The sequence below is a fragment of the Otolemur garnettii genome, unplaced genomic scaffold (genome assembly GCF_000181295.1).
Source record: "Otolemur garnettii isolate 467f Iridium unplaced genomic scaffold, OtoGar3 scaffold00096, whole genome shotgun sequence".
Lineage (NCBI taxonomy): Eukaryota > Metazoa > Chordata > Mammalia > Primates > Galagidae > Otolemur > Otolemur garnettii.
Window position 1 is genome coordinate 2,236,782 of NW_003852491.1, and position 22,452 is coordinate 2,259,233.

At 44.2% G+C, this 22,452-nt stretch overlaps 1 protein-coding gene across 3 annotated transcripts in view; it reads left to right on the plus strand.

Moving 5' to 3' along the window:
- PRKCB (protein kinase C beta) overlaps window positions 1-22,452 on the plus strand; it is a 328,830-nt gene that overhangs the window by 262,481 nt on the left and 43,897 nt on the right. For all 3 annotated transcript variants that reach the window (XM_003795734.2, XM_003795735.3, XM_023516740.1), the window contains exons 10-11: window positions 8,862-9,035; window positions 22,134-22,225. In XM_003795734.2, coding sequence (XP_003795782.1) covers window positions 8,862-9,035; window positions 22,134-22,225 — 266 coding nt within the window. The remainder of the gene's footprint in view (window positions 1-8,861; window positions 9,036-22,133; window positions 22,226-22,452) is intronic.

Here is a 22,452-nt window from a genome sequence, read left to right on the forward strand (position 1 = left end):
TTTCCTATGTAGAGCTGACACACCTTGTGGATGCATCAGATGAATGATAGAAGAGACAGGACCTGAGGGGGACTCGATTTGGCTTTGAACTTCTGATAAGTGTCTGCTGAAGTTGTGGGAGTGGAGAGCAGAGTTTTGGTCCCTACCTGTTTCTGCCCCCTCACTTTAGTGTGGCCATTTACATAGTTCCTTCAGGGCAAAGCTCTTCAGCCATTTGAGTACTGGAAATCAGGGTGCTTTGGGTGAGGATCACCAGAAGCTCCCTGTGTTCTCTAAAAAATGATGATGCTAACAGCCGTGGTGGGTAGAATTGTGTCTCCTTCCTCCCCTAATGGATGTCCTAATGGATATTCATGTCCTAATGGATGTGACCTTGTTTGGACACAGGGTCTTTGCAGGTATAATTGAGATGAGGTCATCCTGGGTTAGAGTGGGCGCTAATCCAATGACTGATGTCCCTATGAGAAGAGGGTCATTTGGACACAGACACAGAACACACGGGGAAGAACACCATGTGAGGACGGAGGCAGAGATTGGAATGATGTATTTGTAAGCCAATAAATGCCAAGGGTTGCTGGCAACCACCAGCAGCGAGGAGTGAGGCCTGGAACAGATTCTTCCTCAGAGCCTTCAGAAGGAACCAACCTGCCAACATCCTGATGTGTGACTTCTGGCCTCCGGAACAGTGAGAAAATAAATTCCTGTGATTTGAAGCCACCCAGGTCTTGGTTCTTTGTTATGGTCAACCCAGGAAACTAGTACAAACACCGGGTTTTAAGTACTCATCATTTGCCTTACACAAAGTGTACACTTAGCATACTTTATCTCATAAAATGCCCTTGGCACCACCAAAAGCAAAATAATGCTGGGAATCCCAATGTACAGATGAGGAAACTGAGGCTCAGAAAAATTAAGCAAATTTCTCAACATCACCTGTGAGTATCTGGCAGAAGTTGGATGCATACCAGGTCCTCTGACACTAAAGTCCCTGCCCTAACCATTCTGTGACACTATCCTGGGGAAGGAACCAAGATTCCCAGCATGCTCTGCCACTGGGATTTGCCAGTAAAGTTCATCACAATAAATTTTCCAGCCAGGATTCCCTGGGCTACTTTCCTCTATTTTATTTGCTGTCACTGGAGTTCTGCTATTTATCACATTTCTCCCAGAAGATTCTTGGGTAACAGATGTGGCTTGGAATTTGATAAGAACGTCACTTCAACACATCCTTTCAATCTGTTTGGAATCCTCACCCCGGAGACAGAGGGACAGCTGAACAAACAGCCCACGCCCTCTCTGTTGGTATTAAAGTTTCTGGAAGCTTCAGAAACTGCTTGAGACAATTAATAAAAGATTATTTCCACAGTTTAGAACTGGCCCATAGTCTGCTGGGGTGAATGGCTATTTTTCTGCTTTCTTTTCCCTCCCACGCCAAAACTTCACAGCACAAGTGGAGGAAGGAAGATCTTCCCAAGCTGTCTGATGAAAGCAGGGTCACGTCTGTCCTGTCATTTGGACGCATCACCAGTGCCTAGCATAGTCCCTATAAATCAGATTCCTAGTGGAGCTTGTGGACCCACGTGAGATGAACTGGAATCATGACTGCAGCACTAAAGCAGACCAAGCTCATCTTGCCAAGCAAATGAATGGTTCCTTGGTGGTTGTATAAGAGATGGAACAAAGAAATGATTCCTCTGTCTGTGGCCATGAATGAACGTGCAGGGTCCCAAGCCTCAGTAGGTAGGGAGGATGGGGAAAGGTGGACCAGGACCAGGGTTTGAGCTGAATTCGAAACACTCCAGCAAGAAGTTGCTCACCACTGAACACTTGGTACTTTGAGCTTGGCAGTAGGGTGTGGGTCAGGGCATGGATTGATTTAGGAGACAGGTGACTAGAGGGCATCACTTCCGAGTGGGGTGGATGTGGTCAAGTCATCTAACTTTGCTCAGCCTTACCTCCCACATCTGTAAAATGGGCATAGTGGCAGTTTCTATTCCGCACATTTTGTTGTGGGAATTAAATGAGATAATCATTACTGGAAGTAGTAAGTAGGCATGGTTGGTTATCATCACCTAGTCACTTTCCCTCACATCCTAGTCCTCCCTCCAACGTTGCCTGTTTTCTCCCTGGCACAGCATTTGGCCATGCCCTTTGACCATCATGTATTCTCTGTTCCAGCCACCACACTTGGGCCTTATGCTGCTCTGTTGGCTGGCTCTCTCTGATTCTGTTTGGGCCAGTTGTTTGCTAGGTCTCCAAAGGCTGGGAATTGGAATCTTGAATTTGAGTTCTGCAGCTCAAGTACTAGCTTTCTGTATTTACTGCAGTCCAAGGTTTATGGATCCAGATAGTTGAATCCATCATTCTCTTCCCTTTGGCTAGAATAGGCCTCCTCTGTCTCCACCTTGCTAGTCCTGTTGATAACGTCGGGTCTCGGCTAAACTGTCTCTTCCCCCAAGGTATCTTTGGCTGATCCACCAAATGAGATTAAATTTCTCATTTAAACATACTGTGTGCTTCTCTTTCAGGGGGTTAATCACGACTGACATTAGGTAATCACATTTCTCATGGAGCTTAAGCTTCACGAGGGTAGGAACCTTGCCATTCTGCAACCCCAGTGCCCATCTTAGTGCTTGGCACTTAATTGATATTTACTGAATGAATGAATAAGTGAAGTGTCAAGCCTTCCAGGTTCTGAATAAGACTATAAAAATCGATACATTTGAAAGGCACAATGAATTGCACCTCTGTTGCCCTTCTCAACTGAAGCCTCTTTTTTTTTTTTTTAATACTGATTGAAAAAAATGTGCATAACTCAAGGTCACAGGGGCCACTCCTGACAAAGCTGGGTTGGATTGGTATGCATAGGAACTTAGGTAAATCTGGTTTAGTTCTCTATTGCTGTATAACATATCCCTAAACTTGGAGGCTTAAAACAACATAATCATGGGTGGTGCCTATGGCTCAGTGAGTAGGGCACCACCCCTATATACCGAGGGTGGTGGGTTCAAACGTGGCCCTGGCCAAACTGCATCAAAAAATAGCCAGGTGTTGTGGTGGGCACCTGTAGTCCCAGCTACTCGGGAAGCTGAGGCAAGAGAATCACCTACACCCAAGAGCTAGAAGTTGCTGTGAGCTGGACACCAGGGCACTCTACCAAGGGTGACAAAGTGAGACTCTGTCTCAAAAAAAAAAAAAAAAGAAAAAAACCCAACAATATAATCATGAGAATGCTACCGTATTTCCCAAAAAATAAGACTTTGTCTCATATTTATTTTTTCTCAAGAAGACACACTAGGGCTTACTTTCAGGGGGTATTCCAGTCTTCCTTACTGCTCCACGCCAAAATGCACTAGCTCTTATTATTGGGGTAGGGCTTATATTTAACAATGCATAGAAGTCCTGCTAGGGCTTATTTTTTGGGTAGGCCTTATTTTGGGGGAAACACGGTAGCTGATTGATGGTGGCTTGGGGTTTCTCCTGCTTTGGCTGGATGCCACACTCTTCATGTGGTTCTAGGGCCTTGCTATGTAGTCTCATTCTGTGGGCTAACACCGTGGCCTCAGAGATACAAAGGTCCATGGAAAATCGACAGAAGTTGCAGCCTCAGAAGTCACTCAGGGTCTCTTCAACCACATTCTGTTCGTTAAGGCAAACACAAAGGGCTTCCCAGGTTCACAGGACAGGGCATAGACCCTGACTCCTGGTTGGAGGAGTGTCAGATATTTGTAGACATGTTTTGAAACCACCACAGAGTATCAGTCCTTTTGTGTTACGGAGAAAGCTCTCAAAATGTAACTCCAAGGGAGGGTGGAGAGATTCCAATAGAAAAGAACAGCTTGATTAGAATATTAAGGAGAAGAGGAAAGTTCCATTTCACCCTGTTGATGAGTACTGGAAGGTTAGGAAGATCAGAATTAAAAACAGATTCTAGGGTGGCACCTTTGGTTCAAGGAGTAAGGGCCCTGGCCCCATATACCAGAGGTGGCAGGTTCAAACCAGGCCTGGCCAGAAAAAAACAAAAAAACAGATTATCTCTGTTTTGCCTATGGACATTGTCTAACCACCTTATTAAATGAATTAATTTTCATAATACCTGTTGATTAGAATCAAGGTGGGAGGAATGTGTTTATTAAAATGCAGAGTCCTGGGCTATATCCCAGAGCTCTGGAAGTGACATATACTATAGAAGCTATATTATAAACAAGCCCCCCCCACCATGATTCTGATATAGGCAAGAGGCACTGTCCTCTCTCTCTCTCTCTATATATATATATAAAGCAGGATTTGCCTTGTTCTAGGTCACATACTGACCTGATAGTATTTGCCTTCCTGAAATTGTCATTTTTATTAAGAATTTGAGCTACCCAAGCAATAGATTTGTCTCACAAGATCTCTGAGACACTTAAATCCATGAAAACTAATAAAAATAAACATAACCTTATTGGAAAGATATGGCATTTTCTAACAGGAAACGGCCAATGCTCATGAGAGATTGGAAGCAGGAACTAGAAAGCAGGGCCCCTGCTCCTTCTCTGACCTTCTTTTCCCCCCACGCATCTATTTCATTCTTTTTTCCCTGCACATAGTAAAAAAGAACCACTCTAGGAAGATCTGTGGGTGTTGTCTATTCAGGGACCCAGGCCTGACTCCTTGGAGGATCCTAATTCCCAAAATTCTTAGGAGACTCTGATTGGCTCAGCTTAGGTTAGGCATCTACCTCTGATCCAATCAGCTCTGTCCAAGTGTGTCCACTGCCCAGTTAGAAAGTTTTTTTGTTTTTGTTTTTGTTTTTGAGACAGAGTCTCACTATGTTACCCTCGATTGAGTGCTTTGGCATCACAGCTCACAGCAACCTGAAACTCTTGGGCATGGTGGCATCACAGCTCACAGCAACCTGAAACTCTTGGCCTTAAGTGATTCTCTTGCCTCAGCCTTCCAAGTAACTGGGACCACAGGCACCCAGCACAGCACCTGATTATTTTTTTGTTATTGTAGTTGTCATTGTTGTTCGGCAGGCCGTGGACTGGGTTTGAACACGCCAGCCCTAGTGCATGTAGCTGATGCCCTAGCTGCTGAGCTACCAGTTACCAAGACAGAAGGTTCTTCTAATAATAAAGAGTTGGAAGAAGTGAAAGGCACACTTGAATTCATTTCCAGATTAAACTGCAGTCACTTTTGATCATGTAGTCACTCTTATTTTTCCTGATTGTTTTTTAACACACACACATTTTCTCAAACAGGGGTCAGGAAACTACTGGAGCCCAGCCCAATTCTTTTTTTCCTTTTTGTCCCATAGGCACCTGTCCTGTGTGTGCTTTCTTAATACAAAAGCACTTGTTTAATAGTTGATATAATCCTGCAAAGCCTATAATATTTACTGTTTGGCCCTTTACCAAAAAGTTAGCTGACTCCTGCTTTAGAATTCAGTTCAGTTCCGTGTCTTCTAAATTATCAGCAGTGCTTCATGCATGCCACTTCTATTTTTGTCCAACCAGTATAGGGCACATTGCTTAGGGCAGGGCAAAGGAATCTTCACACATCCCTGTTGATTGAGTTAAGAAACTGTACGAATACAACAGTATTTCCTAAGGCACGAAGTGCATAGCATTGACGATTACCGAGATGACTTCAGTTAGGACTTGAGATTTTTTTAGTTAGTATAAAGTCATGATATTAAATAAAATTAAATCCTATGCTAAGGTTATTATCTCTTTAGGTTTTCTTTCAGTCTTTCTAATTACTTGAACAAGAAAATTTCATTTGATGGCAATATGCTCTCTAATGTTTTCTAACATCACTTTTTCTTTTTCTTGTTTTTTTTGGAGACAGAGTCTCACTCTGTTGCCTCAGGCTAGCGTGCCATGGCCTCAGCCTAGCTCTCAGCAACCTCCAACTCCCAGGCTCAAGTGATCTCCCTGCCTCAGCCTCCCAGCTCACTGGGAATACAGGCACCAGCCACAGTGCCCAGATAGTTTTCCTATTTTTAGTAGAGATGGAGTCTCACTCTTGGTTAAACTGGTCTTGAACTCCTGAGCTCAAGCAATCCACCCTCCTCAGCCTCCCAAAGTGCTGGGATTATAGACATGAGGCAGCGCGCCAGCCATAATATCATTTTTTTTCTTTAACAAGGAGAAAATGCAAGGCCTGGCTCAGAACCCTCCACAGCCGTCAGAATCTAGCTAGAATTTACTAGCACTGCTTTGCTTTTATTTATTTTTATGCTTATCTTCCATTTATGACTGGTGATACTGGCTTGCCATTAATAGTGGTGATATAAAGTTTCCTTTTCAAATTTAGTTAAGTAAAAAATATGACTACATTTTTAAAGTGCTAAGCAAATAACAGTTTAGGTGGCAGGAAAAAATGTGAAAAAGGCACATGAATGATTGAAGTTTGGAAAAGCCTGCATACATAACTGACAAAGATACAGAGCCGTCCTGCTGCCTGGAGGAGGGAGTGGCTGATTCTGTCTAAGTGTTTCATGGAGGTTAGAGTAGGAGGTAACATCTGAGCCAAATCTCAAAATTCCTAGGCATGGAGTAAGTGCGGAAGGACGTTGCACGCAGTAGGTCTAGAATATTCAAAGGGAAAGAAAGAACAGGGCATGGTCATGGAATTGTTTGGCTTTCAGGAGCCACTGAAGGAATTTTAGCATTCGAGTAACGTGATCAGATCTGCATTTTTAGAATAGTGGGTAGCTGGGGCAGGTTAATCTTTCTGAGCCTCAGTTTGTTTACCTGTAAAATGGAACAGATGTAGGATATCCATCCTTGTCCCTGGCCCAGGGGGAAATTTCCAGCCATTCTGCCCAATCTGTCTTCCATGCAGAAGGTTAAGATGTCTTGTGTAAGGGCGTCAGCTTTCCAGGTATCCAGGGCTCCTTCCAGCTGCTCCTGGTGGGGGAGGGGAGGAGTTGCAGGCATTCGGGATTGTTAGATGGTGCCTTGACCAGCAGTGATGGGTCCACACGCGAGGACAGCTCACCACTGAACCTCTCCTACTGGACTCTAGGATCCTCTTAGCTGAAGTGTCTTCCTCCCACCTCTGTCCTTCTACTCATTCTCTCTCAGCCAAGTTACCTCTGTGCAAACTCGCTGCACCAGCCTCTCTAGAATCTGAGAGCAGAAAACTCCTGTCTCCATCTGACTGTTTATATCTTAGGACAGTGAATTCCTTGAGTCATTGTTTCTGCCTTGGTGCGGGCCACAGAAGGGAAAAGGGAAATACAGCCAGGGAGAGCACGAGGGGATGGGAAATAAGCTGTAGGCACCCATCCTGACACTCTGAACCCTGCCTTCCCAGGTAAGTTGGTGGGTCTGGTTTAAGGATTGAGGAAATGCCTGGCAGATGGGAGCCACTCAGACTGGCAGCTCTAATTTTTTATTGTCGTGCTGCAGAAAGAGGAGGTTAAGGAAAGTCCTCTTGCTGTGGAACTGCATGTCAGAGGCCCTCTAAGGTGTCCTAAATCCCTGGGTCTGCTTTGCCTCCGGCCACCCTGGCTGCAACGAGAGAGAAGATGATAGGAACTGGAGATGGGGACTTTATGAGTCAGTGAGCTCAGCCTAGAAGCTTCATTACGTGGATATGTGATCTGGAAGCTTCCATGCATGAGTCCAGACAGACCTTTTACTGTTAGGTGGGAGCTGAGCAGAGTGTGCTGAGCTGCCCTCCTGCCACTGAGCTGGTCCTGAGTGTCCTGCCCTGTGGACTCAAGTCTCTGCTGCATCCTCTGGTCCTCTAGCTGAGTCAGGCATGAGCATTTACTTTCCTCAACCACTTAAACTCCTCCAGCTTCTGGAACTGAAGAAGAACACTTAAAGGCAGGAACTGTAGTCAGGTAGACCCGAGTTCAAATCTTAAGCCAGGCCCTACTGAATTTGTACCATGACAGGTTACTTACCTCCTGGGCCTTAGAGTCCTGTAAAATAGGATTTACAATGGCACTTAGTTCCTAGGTGCTATTATGAAAAGTGAATAACTGAAAACCAATCATTATTTAGTCCATTCATAAATGCCCAGATTGATATTATTAATATTATTGCCTGCAAAAATCTGGCACAGGGCATGCAGTAAATCCTTGAATCTGATTGTTTCTTCCTCTGTGACGCCTTCTAAGAAGCCTCCAGACCAGTTGGGTCTCTTTGTAATGTGCTTCTGTCTTATGCTCCTTAAGAGGCTTCTTGACAAAGTAGTGCCTGCTGGTCAATGTTCCCTCCAGTATAGTCATAACCAGTGAAAAGGGGGATGTGTCCATGAGCCACACTGGTTAACTGGCCTGAGTGTGGCCACAACTCACAAAAGGAAGCCCCAAGACAGCAGGGGAGGCTGTTAAAATATTACATTAATCATCCCTGAAATTAATTTCCCAAGCCTTTTGTTCCTCTCTGGAGTTGAAGGTCAAAGAACATGCCTGCTGGTTTATCGCTATATCCCTAGTGTTCAGCAACCTTTTCATGAACATTAAATAATTGAATGGATAAAGGGATAAAGGAAGAAGTGCTCCAAAATTCAGCTTTATCCAGAGTTCACTCACTCCTTCATTCATCAAATATTTATTGAGTATGTACTATGAGCCGGACACTATTGCAGGCTCTTAGATTAGGTGAGTGAACAAAACAGGCAAAGATACTTTGCCCTCATGGGGCTTGCCTTCTATTCATACTGGCTGGGCATTGATGCATATCCCAGAGGGAGCAATACTTGGCTGTCTCACCTGAAACTGTCCTCCTTGATTGGGTTCAACCATCCAAAGTGTGAGGCCAGTGGAAACATCACCTGTTGTTTCAGAGTCCATGGAGGACATCTGTGCAAAGCTGGGAGTGGATCTGAATGAACACCAGCTGCCCTCTCTTTCTTAGGTCATGCTCTCGGAGCGGAAAGGCACAGATGAACTCTACGCCGTGAAGATCCTGAAGAAGGACGTCGTGATCCAAGATGACGACGTGGAGTGCACCATGGTGGAGAAGCGGGTGCTGGCCCTGCCTGGGAAGCCGCCCTTCCTCACCCAGCTCCACTCCTGCTTCCAGACCATGGTAACTTGTCTGGGGACCCTGGGTATTCCATCTCCAAAGCTACTCCAGCAGCCATCACCTCAAAGACATTCTGGGCTCTTCCTATTCTAGAAACAAAGAGATATGGGGCCCAGGGAGGTCAGCTGAAAATTCTGAGGTTGCCACTGAGAAGTGCTCTCCCCTAAGGCAGATGCTGTCTCAACCCAGATAAAGGAACTCAGGCAATTGGTTTTATAACCAACAGATCGAGGCCTTTCTCTGTTAGCAAAGGGTGACATGGGGACAGGAACTCAGTGGCAAGGTCCACACATTGTGCCTCTGGATGGTTTTATTCGGCCCTTTGCATAAATGCTCAGTACATCTCTGCAGGTTGCCTGAGGCCTTCACATGGGTCTCCTGGAGGGTGGGTTGCCTGAGAATACAGCCCTCAGAGCATTTGCAGGGCAGGGGCACTTGTCCTAGAAAAAGGCTAGTGAGCTCAGAGCCATGACTGCCAAGACGAGAAGGGAACATTTGTCCTCTGTCTGTTGCTGACTCTGATTTCAACTCTGTCTTCAAGAGCAAGAGACACCCTTGTAAGTAATCGCTTTACCTTTTCCCTGTTCTAATTAGACGTAGGCCCCCACACCCAAGGCAGGAGAGGCCAGAGCCCAAAGGCAAAGTGGTACAAAGCTAATTCTTGCCTTTAGGGCTTCTCCAGGCCAGTAGCCTAGTGAATTAAAGATGCTTTAAGAGATTTTTCAAGATCAAGTTTTACTCTATCCAGCCTACATGCTGATTTTAGAGCCCATATGTCAGAAGGGACGCTGTTGTACTTTGCCTCGAATGTCATGTGTCTTTAAAATCTTTAATCTTTTACTTTTATCCTTTTCTTTTATGTGCTGGAGAGACTCTGAGATGTTTGTCCCATAGCATTTTCATTGTCTGAGTTGTGCCAGCTGTGTAATCTTGAGCACGTCAGCTTGGTTCCTCTTTCCTCTTATTTCCTGCAAATTGGCAGCTGGATCTGGAGGCTTGGTCAGACTCCACTTCCACCCCTTTGGCAACATTCCATTTCCATCCCTTTGGCAAGACCATAGGTGGTGGTGGTGTGTTCTTTCCGCCGAAGGCACATAATGTCCAGTTGTCTCTCTCAGTAATGTTGGCAGCAACTTATGATTCGTGCCTAGATGCATTAGCTCATTAGAGAGGGTAAGATGGTGGTACCCTAATTCCATCACTTCTTTTTCATAGGCTAGTTGGAATGCTTTTATAAAGAGGGCCCTTCCCTCATCTAGGGTGTAGCTCATATAGGAAAGGCAGGACACATGCTTGGGTCTTTCCCTTAACAGTTTTTCAGATAATGAATTGGTTCATTGTTATGCTCCAAGGGTGCCTGAAGTTTGCTTTTAAAATAGAATTGTTGAATAGAGGAAGAAAATCAATGGAAAGAAAAATTCACATTGTGACGGCACTTGCCAAAGACAAGGAAAGGGGGCCAGCTCGCTGGTCCGACTCTCTAGTTTTCCCTTGGGGAGCTAAGGTCTAAAGGTATTTAAGGGGTAGCAAAGATAGGGCTAGGATTCAAACCTCTAGGCTCCTCCATTCTCTCATCTTCTCCCTCTTCCATTAGTCGTCCCCAGATGGACTCGTTGACACCACCAGACGACAGATAGTGTCATTTTGGTGAATAATCTAAGAAAGACTTTGTTCCCAGGGAAGAGGCTGAGCTAACTTGGAGCAAGCAGCAGTTTCGTTATGTTGGGATTGGGAGAAATTAATCGTGTGTGGCTAATATTCATTGAAGTATAGTATCTTCGTGGGGTACTGTTTTAAGGATGATAAAATAGAGTGGATTTGAGGTTATTCTTGAGCCACATCACTGACCTGCTTTTCAATATGCTTTCTGGATGCAGAAAGTAGGGGTGAGGGGTTTACATGGAAATTGTGTGGCGCTCCGGGTCCTCTGCTGTCACATGCCAGGGAGGACAGATTAAAAGCTGTGAGTGTCTAGAACTCAAGAGCTCACTGGATTCGTGTCTTGCATGGGGGTGAAGGTCCCACGCTGGAGACTGATGCAGAATCTCCCACCCAGCAGGGCCAGGGATGCAACAGATTGTTTCTCATTGGTTGGGGATCAGATGAAGAGTTATCCTGTCTCTGGGGGCTGTATGGCTTAGGAAGATGCACTCACTGCAAGCAAGAGACCCTTGGACGCTGAGTGGGGCCGGCTGAGGGAGAGCAGACACCCCCTCCACCTCACCTGCACCCTGGGCATATGCTCATTGAGTGAAAAGCCCCAATTTAAATTATTTTCTTCTCACCTTTTTTCTTGGCTGAGCACGTATATTTTAATTGTGCATAAATTAAATTTATTTTTAAAGACTTATAATAATGCCTCCTCTATGCGAGGCACAGGACTAATAATTTTAAGCCTCCTGACAACTTAGAAGGGTCTTATCTTCGTCCTGACTTCACAGGCGAGGACTGAGCCCAGGAAGCTGGTACATTTCAGGGCCGGGATTTGAGTCTAAGGGTCTGGCTGGAAGGAGGGGTTGCACTTAGCCACTACATAGTCAGGACTTTTGTGTGTGGATTACCCCACAGCCACTGCACCTGACACCCTTGGGACAGACAGACCTCCACACACACACACACACACCAGCCTGGCTCCAGGCTCCACCAGGGACGTGAGTTTTTAACTTAGCCTTTTTTTTTTTTTTTGAGACAGAACCTCAAGTTGTCACCCTGGGTAGAATGCTGTGGCATCACAGCTCATAGCAACCTCCAACTCCTGGGCTTAAGCCATTCTCTTGCCTCAGCCTCCCAAGTAGCTGGGATTACAGTACCCAATGCCTGGCTATTTTTTGGTTGTAGTTGTCATTGTTGTTTAGCAGGCCTGGGCTGGATTCAAACCCTCCAGCTCTGGTGTATGTGGCTGGCACCTTAGCCGCTTGAGCTACAGGCGCTGAACCAACCTAGTCTTTCTTATCTCTCACCTGCTCAGTGAACCCACATTGTGTCTCTGTCCCTTAACTTCCCCATCTCTATAACACAGTTGAGTTTCCAGCTGAGCAGCTACTAGGCGTAGGGTCTTCAAAAATACTGTTTCATCCCAGCTTCATGAGACTCTTGCAATGTAAGGGATGCTCTGTTGTTTTACTTTGCAAGTGAAAGGTTGAGGGATTAGGGTTGCATAGTAGTTCTCTCTAGACACAGCATTGTAATGGTCACTGGCCCATTGAACTCAGCGCCCAAGCTCTCATTGGCACTTCATGTTGAGTTGCCACCAAAATGGCTTTAATGATAATAACTCAAACAAGCGCCCAAAGCAGCAGCTGACAGAAATGAGTGCTGGAGTATGTGTTGGGTGCTGTACCCAGCATCCCAGCTGTACATCTCATTTTATCTTCCCAACACCTCTATGTGAGCGGTGACCTTCAGAGAAGTTAAGTAACTCCCGCAAAGTCACACAGTTGCTAAGTAGTGGAGCTGAGATTTGTTCTGCAAGACTCTAGAACACCAAACCTGGAAGCTGTTGCTATCCAGCCTGGGCCTTAACTTCACGTTCCTATTTTTAGTGTATAATATATTTTCACTCTCATGATCACATCTAACCTTCACAAGAACACTATAAATAAGGATTACTGCTCACATTTCTGCCCAAAGGACGCAGCCCCCAGAAAGATTAAATGGCTCATGTTACACAGTTGCTAAGTGGCAGCCCCAGGATCTGAGTCCAGGTACCTAAAGGCCTCTTTGGGTGATTTTCCTACGATGGAAAAGTCACCTCACTTACTCCCGAGGGGATAATGCAGTGATTACTAAGACCTTATCCATGGGAGTGAGTATTTAAATTTACAGGGCACTATATGTATGTCACGTGAACCATTGTTAGCATGGCTAAGGAAGGTGACACCGAGGAAGGCCTGGGAGGGGGTCCTCTGGCTCACGATCATCTTCTAGCATCACATAGCCTGGTCCCCAGAGTGGTGCTTCTGAGAAGGCAATGGGGCTGGAACAGGCAGTATCCCGAAAGTCAGAGCATTACAGCTGGTACCCAGAGGGCACTAATGCTTATTGATTATTGCAACATGAACTTATTTGTTGAAATAAACGTCAGGCCGCAGCTGCATAACCATGAGTACGTCAGTGAAAAAGAAATAAGTCCCTGTTCTCTTGGAATTTACATTCTCATGGGGAAGACGGATAAACACAGTATAATAATGACACCAAGTAAAAAGGATAGACATGGATGGATCAGGCCAGAGAGATGCTATTTTTTGATAGGATTGTCAAGGAAGGCTCCTCGGATAAGGAGGACACTTGAGCAGAGACCAGAGCAATTGAGGGAGCAAGGAGTGTGGCAGAGTGCCCCAGACGGTGAGAGGAGCGAGTGTGAGGGCCTGAGGCACAAGCATGCTCAGCATGTTTGGGGAACAGCTCAGGAGGCCGGTGTGGCCCGAGTGGATGGTCATTTTGTATTTTGTGACCCAGAATTCTTTGTGAATCAGCTACCTTTGAAACAAAAGATGACAAATCAAGTATAACACACTGCAGATTTGACGTATTTCTCTTGCTGGAGACTTTGAATTCTGAAGATAAAAGAGCAGTAATAGAATGTTTAAAAATCCTTAAAGTGGTTGAAATACTAGATGAAAGCGAAAGAGCCACCCAGCGATGTACAAAACCATTTTTGTCTTTCTTAAAATGGCACAAACTTGATTTTTAAAAACTTGTTTAGAAAAGCAAAGTTACATCAGAAATAGCCTTATATTGGGGTAAAAAAAAAATCTTTCCAAAATATGCATGGCACAATGTTAACAGAAAAATGTAGGATGCTGAGTCCTATTTAAGATGGTATTCTAAAGGTGTTAAAATTGTGTGCACACACAGAAAAGAGTCAGAAAGGGACGCAGATCAGTCAAAATATTGATTTGATGTAGGGGGGGAATCTGTGGGTCATTGTCTGCTTTTCAAATTTGTATTATTTCAGAAATGCCTTTAATAAAGTTGTTAAAAAAAATTCTTCTGTGCCACAAGATGGCAAAGTTAATACCCAAATAGATGCAAAAGCTCTTGGAAGGGGGTTGCTTTTTCAGAGAATTGCTCAGTAGATGAACTGGTCTTGGGCAAATATTCCTGGAAGCACAAAGGGGTAAGCATGGACTAGTCAGGCTACTCTGGATCTGTGATTACTGACGACCTCTAGCAAGTCACTTAACAGCTCTGACTATTGGTTTCATCATCTTTAAAGTGGGCATAATAAGTAAGGATTAAAAGAGATGGCAAATGCAGTGTAATAAACATTAAATGGAGGTTGCCTGCATTATTAGAGCTGGGCTGGCGGTGCACCTGGCTGCACAGCCACAAAAGAATTATGTTCCTCCAGACCTTTTGCAGTTTTTCTCAGGGACAATTGTCAGCCCGGCACATTCATGCAATTTCCCAACTGCCAGTGGGCACAGGCAGTTAAGTTTCTTTAGCAAAACATCTATTTTAACTGTTTTCTTTTCAATTGAACATATGCACTTCTTTTTTTTTTTTTTTTAAATAGAATTAGATTTTATGAGTCATTGAAGGACAGAAGTTACTTCCTCCCCAAATTTGCTGCCATGGCCCAGCAATAACTCAGTTGCAAGGCATGCTGGGAGGAACATGAACACAGAATGCAAGAGAGAACAGGGAGGGGGATGAGGGTGAGTCCCATTTGTAGAGGTGACCCCTGATGTCATGTCCATTGAGCCCCAAGAGTGTCCAAGGGGTCCTGGTAACTCAGGATCAGTTCTGTGTTGGTAGCGGTATCCAAGGATATGGGTGAACTTGAACTTTGGGGCATTGCTGCAGAAGGCTCTGGCACTTGTTCAGCCAGCAATGATTGGGTTGTAAGAAACAGAACACCCCCACCACCACCAAACTAGCTCATCCAGAGGGAGAGAGAGAGAAACGAGGATTTAATTGGAAAGAAACCACCCAAGCCAAAGACATACCTGGGCCCCATGAAGTACAATCTATGACCTTAAATTAGCCTAGAATAGATTTTTCTGGTTTTTTCTCCTTGCTTTCTTTGTTTCTCCCTGCTCGTGAGAAACATGGCTTCCCTAGCCCCTTACACTTTTCCTATTTACCCAGTTCCCTGAATCCCAATACATCCTCCTATGAACCAATCAGAAGGAGCATCTGATTGGTTCATCTTGTGTTCAGTGTTTTTTTCTGGCCCAATCAGCTGATGATTGGCTACTACTAACACAGTAGGAACCTTAAACAAAGATGTTGTATCTATAGGGAAGGAGTAATTGGTGCTCGTGCCAGGTGGAAGGCTTCATCTTGAATCCAAGGAGATTAATTGGGCTGAAGCAGGATATAGTTGTAGCCTGGTGGTACACACTTGGAGCCTCCTAGGAGAGGAAGCTGGCAAGAGCTTGGTGGGTGTCAGGGCTTTAGTCAACTAATGCCATCCAAGGATCTTGGGCGCAGCCCAGGCAGCTAGAGCTGGGGCAGGTAGGTCTGGACCCAGCCTGGTTCTCTCTGCTTTTTTGGTGGTGAACTTTGCATATTCATTCAGTATTCAAAGGTCTGTGGAATTCCAAGGAAGAGGAGAGGTTGTTCTAGCCCTTGAGAACTTTGGAAGGGCAAGACTTAAAAAGCTGAAAGACAAAAGTGTGAGAAATATCAATTGCTTGATTCAAACAGTGATTCTAAAGCTACAAAATACGGAGGAAAGAAAAGTTGTGTGTGAACACATGCCCTTGACCCCACACTTACTTGAGTGAGGCTCTGTGAGTTTGCATGGAATTGACATGCATCGTTTGATACATCTATCATCTGATACATCTTGGCAATACCTCAAGGAAGAAGCAGCTGTCATTACCCCCTCTGAGAAGGCAGAGAGAGTTTAAGTGACTGACCCCAGGTCTCAGAGTAAGTATTCAGTATAATGGGACTTGAACCCAGGAGTAGCTGGTGCCAAAGCCAGGGCTCTTAGCCACAGCATGCATAGCCTCTCTGGAGATAAACAGATGGCCCTGAGCAATAAAGGGAACAGCTTACAGACAGGATGTATGCACAGACAGCTTGGAAGGTCATTAAAGATCATTAAATAGACAAATTCTTACTGCAACTCCCCTTAGAGCATGGGACGTGGAGAGCTGCCCACATGGTTGGTTTTTTCGGTCCTGGTATCTTATTAAAAGTGTTAGGTGTTCCAAATTTGGGAGATTCTATCCAACCATTTTACACAATGAGGTAACAGACAGATATTTAATTTTAATTATTCACCAGTTAAATACAGGAGATAAAGAAAAAGGGGGAACTTAATGTCACCTAAAGGCACTAGAAGCTTAGTGGACGGGGCAATGAAGAATCACAACAATGGTAGTTTTGAAGAAAAGCTTTCAAGTTGAGCAGACTGACTAGTTTGAAGAGAGAGCCAGTGAGTTTGTCTTTCTGAGCTTTTTAATTGGAGTTGACAGTGGAACACCCACATAGAAACGTCCTGTCGCCAGCTGGAGCTGACTGGAGCTCAGGAGAGAAGGAGAGGATGGAAATGTAAGTCAAGATTCCATCAGTCCAAAGGATGAGAGATGGAGCTCCGAGCTGCGACAAGTCCTCTGTGGAAAACTGGGCAAGTAGGAGAGATCCAGCCTGGGCCTCGAGTCCATACTGAAGGTTTTGATTTCCTTGTATTCGAATCCAACACATAAGCCTTAATCGAGGACCACGGGGTGTGATGATAAGGAAGATCTTACAATAATTGTACAGGAAGAGTGGGGAACAAAGCCAAATCTCAGGGAGTTCTGGAGGAGAATAATTCTATAAAAATTGGGGGCAGTGGGTGAGGGCCATTTGGTGACTGAAGCCTCAGTAGTTCATTCTTTTGTGACTCCCACACAATTTCATTTATCACCTTCTATTTCAGGTTGTGGTTTGAATTAGTTGTATGTTTGTTTTATCCAAGATTATAAATTCTCCAAGGGTAGGCCTTTTTTTTTTTTTTTTTTTTTTGCCTCTTTAACGCCCAGCGCCATGACTTGCAAAAACAGGTGCTCAGCGAAAGTTCTAAAACTCCCTTGTCTCCTGAAGATTGGCTCTAGATTGCCTCTGACAGCGTTTTTCAGATTTTGATGTTTCTTACTGTGGAGTGGGAGATGGACTTGGTGGTATATGGATGAATTGCATTTATTTTAAAAATAAGTCATTTAAAAGACTGATGTACCAAAGCCAGACTAGATATAGCATAGAGATGATAGACTCTAGATATCTATTTATTTTTTACAGGGATAATGAATTTCCATTTATGACTTCGCTATGAGGTTTAAATTTTTTTTAAAATAACTGCGATTAAGTTTTTTAAAAAGCAAGTTAGTGAAATTATTTTTAAAATAAGTAAATTTTAGTAGGGGATGCAGGCAAATTTGGTAAAGATCTTGAAGCCAACTGGGAGACAGCTGAAGATTAGATCATCGATGGCTGTATGAAGCATGTTGTGTGATGATTTGGCCCCACTCTACCTTGCCCACTTCTGTTATGTGACATGCATTTTACTCTCCTTCAGCAATAATAGCTGTGAAAAGAGGGGCTTACGTGCTTAGCTATGCTTTTTTTCCCACCATACACATTAAAACAAACACAAAACTATAAAGGTAAAAACATATGCATCCGGGGACTATCTAAAATTATCTCCTACCTCATTTTGGGAAACGTCACCATTTGGGAATTTATCTGGTCTCCACCACTCGTCTGGGGAATCCTTAACACAGGGCACCGTGGAGTATTCAGAGCACCATCTCTGGTGATAGAATGGTGTGTGGCAGAGAGTGGGCATTCATTAAGCATTGGCTTAGACATGAAAGGACAGTGAGATGCCAACCGTAACATTTAATAGCTGAGGCGCTGGTGTGTCAAAGCCACACTCCGTACAGTTCAAAGATGATGGATTGCAGGGCTTCCCCACATATGGTTGGCGGCAGAAACACACCACAAAGCGCATTACCCACAGAGGAGCTATCCCCCCATGTGGGGGTTCCGACTAATGAGTTTGGGGGGCAAGTTGAGTTCTTCCAAGCAGAAAGCAAGCAAGTGAAATCTCTCTTTCACTTACTTCTCTCTTTGTGGCCGATGCCATCTGCTAGTTTTAAAAATAATTTTTAAAAAGCAAGTGTTTTGGTTCTCTTCAACGTGCAGCAAAGACAGATGCTAATTTTAGGCTTGTTTTCTATCAAAAATCCCCCAAAGAACCAGGGGCTGGGTGTCGGCAGTTCTGGCTTACTGTCTGCATTCTGCCACCAACTAGTATGTGACCTTTTTGCAAATCTCATATGCCTTGGGCCCTGAGAACAGAAGTGATAGTTCTACCTCCCTCTGCCTCTCATTAGGGTGGAGAGTAGCACTGGTCTGAGAAACGCACATTGGCCAAATGGGGTGGGAAACCTGTGGCCTTCTGATTTCAAGATCGTTCATTTTTAAGCACCAAAGGAGGGAAGAAAAGCTTCATCTTTCTCTACTGCACCCCTTGTAATAAAACGATCGGTTCTGTAAAATTTGGATTCAGTCAAAAGGCTGCCCTTGAGGAACTAGAGGGCCACGGGTTTCCCACCCCAACCTGCCAGTTTCTGTCTTGACGTGTGGCTACATCTCTGCAGTCCTTCTCTTTCTTTTTGGGCTGGAAACTCTACGTGGGAAGGACGCATCCACACACCCATGCCTAGCTCAGAACCTTTCATGCAAGGTGTGCTTACTGGAGGTCCAAACTGCTGGGGTTCAAATCCTGGCCCTGCAGTTTGCCAGCAGAGTAACCACCGCCAAGTTACTTAGACTTTCCGAGCTTCAACTCTCATGTCCCTCACAGGGGGGAGAATGATAGTACTTGTCATGCGTTGGGGTGTTTAGGGCAGTAAGTGAGATAAAACATATAAAATGTTTAGCTCAGCACATAGTAAGTACCCCAAAGATGATAACTTAATTTCATTTTTGTTATACTTATTAGGCACTCTATACATATTAGACAAATGCCCCCATGACTGTTATACATGAGCTGAAGTTCCAAGTACTGTATGGAAGATTGATATGACCAACGTCACCTTAGACACTTTACATAGGTCCTTTAGGTTAATATTCTCTGGGGCTGTGGAAAATGTCCACTTCACAGGTAAGCTGGATATCAGAGAGGTTAGGTGACTGCTCACTGTTGTATAGCAGGTAAGTGGTGCAACAGGACTTCATATCCTGTGCTGACCTAAAAGGTGGAACCTTGATCCTACACACCACTTTCCCCCAACCCATTCTCCTGATTTTACACCCTCTCACAAGAGCTTTACAACTTTTTCTAGCAGACTACCTTTTAAACTGCAACTCACCCATACCAACATATATATAAACTGCAAACGTGTTGCACAAAATAACACTTACTGGTGCTCTACGCAGGGTACTCTGATAGTTTCTAGTTAATTCTCTCTCTCTCTCTTTTTTTTAAGTTTATCCTGCCCCATTGATTTGGTATCAGTTAAAGTGTGATACAACTTGAGTTTGAAGAACACTGGTCTGGCTGAAATGACTGGGCAGTGCCAGCTCCATGGCTCGTTTTCATCATGTTTGCGATTTGCAGCGCTGTGCATACCCCCCAGGCACCCTGTTAGGGATGGTGGATTATGTTACTCTCATTTTATAAATTCAAATTGTCAAGGATCAGAGATATAAAGTGGTCTTCCCAAGCCCACCCAGCTAGCAAGTTTGGAACCATGGCTTCAGTTTCAACCTTCTGACCACACAAATGGTACTGTCAGGGCCCACTAATTGCAGCTACCACTAAGATCACTCATTCATTCACTACGTTAATGTGCATGGTTGGCTCTCTTTGGCCAGATGAGGTGCTAGGCTCTTAGTACATAAATTTGACATGGTACATGACTTTGTGGAAATTTCAGTCTTATCTGGCATTGACAGTTTCTTTCAGAGAGAAAATCAAAGCCTACATATTAGCCTTCCAGGCCTTGTATGATCTGAGGCCCTCCTCACCTCTCTGGCCTTATCATCTGTCTCCCTTCTTCTCCCTTCTCCAGTCATGCTGGCTGCCCAAGGTTCCTAAAGCACAGCAGGTGTGCTCTAGCCTCAGGGCCTTTGCACAGAACTTTTTTCCACCTGGTGAGCTACAGCTCTAGATACCTGCATACCTGGTTCCATCGACTCCTTCAAGTCTTTGCTGAAACATCTCCTTCTCAATAATATTTATCCTGAACACTTCATGGAAATTAGAACCTCTTTCTCTCATCCCATCCAGCTTGCAGTCCCAATCTCCCTTACTTTAGCTCTGCTTTTTCCACTTCTTACCTTTCGATGTTGTATGTGGTTTGCATATATTTATTATGTTGATCATGTATTGTCTTTATCTGTGTCCCCCTACTAGGATGAAAGACAAAGGCAGGGGATTTTGTTCACTGTTCTCTTCCCAAAACCTATATATAATAGGGTACCTAGGAGGGCTAGATAAATATTTCTTTGCTTAATTAATAAGTAAATAGATGAAATGAATGATCATCCAGTTAAATATATAGTTATAATGTACAATGTGATTAGAAGAAAAATCAAAACCCCACAGGGGTTCATGAAATTGGGTAGATTAGAGGATGTGGTTTCTTTAGGGTGAGAACATGAGAGGGACTTAATAATTAGGTAGTGCAGACTCTGCTCTTGCAAGCCAAAGGAAGGTAGCATGAAGGAGTGGTTTAACCCAAGCAGAAGGTTTCTAAAGAGAAGTGAAGTCATTCATTCTTTTGATAAACACCCTTTATGGAGGCAGAGAAGACAGATCATATGTAGGTGCTTCCCGAGGACCGTAGCACACATCTGTCTCATTTAATCTTAATACCACCACTGTGGTTCCATCATTGTCTCCTTTCTACAGATGAGGAAACCCAGATGCTGAGTATCTTCTCCTAATATGCCCAGCTATTTGGAGGCAGAGCTGGGCTTCTCTTTGGCACCAGTGCCAGTGCTGTCACTCTCTGGGCACTTACTCTTTGCCAATTTTGGTACCAGGAACAGAGCTTACACAGCTGAGGACGACAGAGGTCCCCCCTCCCCCCGCTTGAAGGAGTTCACAATATCCCTTGAAAGACATATTGAAAAAAAATTCCCTGAATGGGACATGGATTTTTTTTTCTGGCCCCAATTCTTCTACTTATGGACATACCCTCCTCAGCTACTAGTTTTTAAACTTTGAGAATTCATGTTTTGTTTTGTTTTTGGTAGCCCCTGTTTAGTTATCTATGGCTGCGTACTTCAAAACCCAGTGGCTTAAAACAATAATCAACACTTATTTCACAGCTTCTGTGGGTCAGAAATTTGGGAGTGCTTTACCTAGGTGATTCTGGCTTTAGGCCTCAAATGAAGTTGGAGTCATGTTGCCAGGTGGGATTGTGGTCATCTAAAGTCTTGTCTTGAGCAAAAGCAACTGTTTCCAAGGTAGTTCACTCACCTGACTGGAGTTGGTGCTGGCCGTTGGCAGGAGGCCTCAGTTCTTTGTCAAGTATAACTTGCCACAGTGCTGCTTGAGCATCCTCATGACATGGCAGCTGGCTTCATCCAGACTGAGTAATCCAAGGGAGAATAGGCTGGAAACTTATGGCTTCATCCCAGAAGTCATGCATTGTTATTTTCACACGATCCTATTTGCTACATAAATTTGTCCTTTTCATTGTGGGAAGGTACTCCTTAAGAACACGAATACCAAGAGATAAAACAAATTATTAGGGGTCCACCATGGAGGCTGCTGGCTACTACCATTACCTAATATTACACACAGGATTGTTTACTTAAAATTTCTCACTTTTTATTAAAATTAGCCTTATCCTAAACAATGATATCAATTAAGTCATGAGATAAGTGTGCTAATTCTACTTTCCAGCCCAAATGCCTCTATACCTGTAATTGTTAATGAAAAAATTTTTTTTCATGTACCATCTATGACCATTCTCATACTCCTGGTGGCGTAAATGTTACACTTGGCAAGAATTGGGCCCAGCAAATAGGGATCTGTCAGAGAATCTTGGTGGCTTTGATCATCATAACACCTATTCTCTGTTTTCCATTTAGAACTTGAAAAGTTACAGGATGCTGATTTTGCTGTCTGCTCTCCTTTTCCAGGACCGCCTGTACTTCGTGATGGAGTATGTGAACGGAGGTGACCTCATGTACCACATCCAGCAAGTCGGCCGGTTTAAAGAGCCTCATGCTGTGTAAGTGAGAATGTGTGCTGTGTTTCTTCCTTGGGATAAATGGGTGGGTTGTTAGTTCCTTTGGGTTTTTTGCCAACAAAGGATTGTTAAACATCTTAGGCTTCTCGGTGAGAAATATTTGGTCAGGGGAGAGAGGGGTTCTGTTTGATAGGGGATGCTTCTTTTTTTTCTCTCTCTGGAACCAGCTAAGAACTAGAAGCTCTAAAACCACAAGTGTTTATTATTTA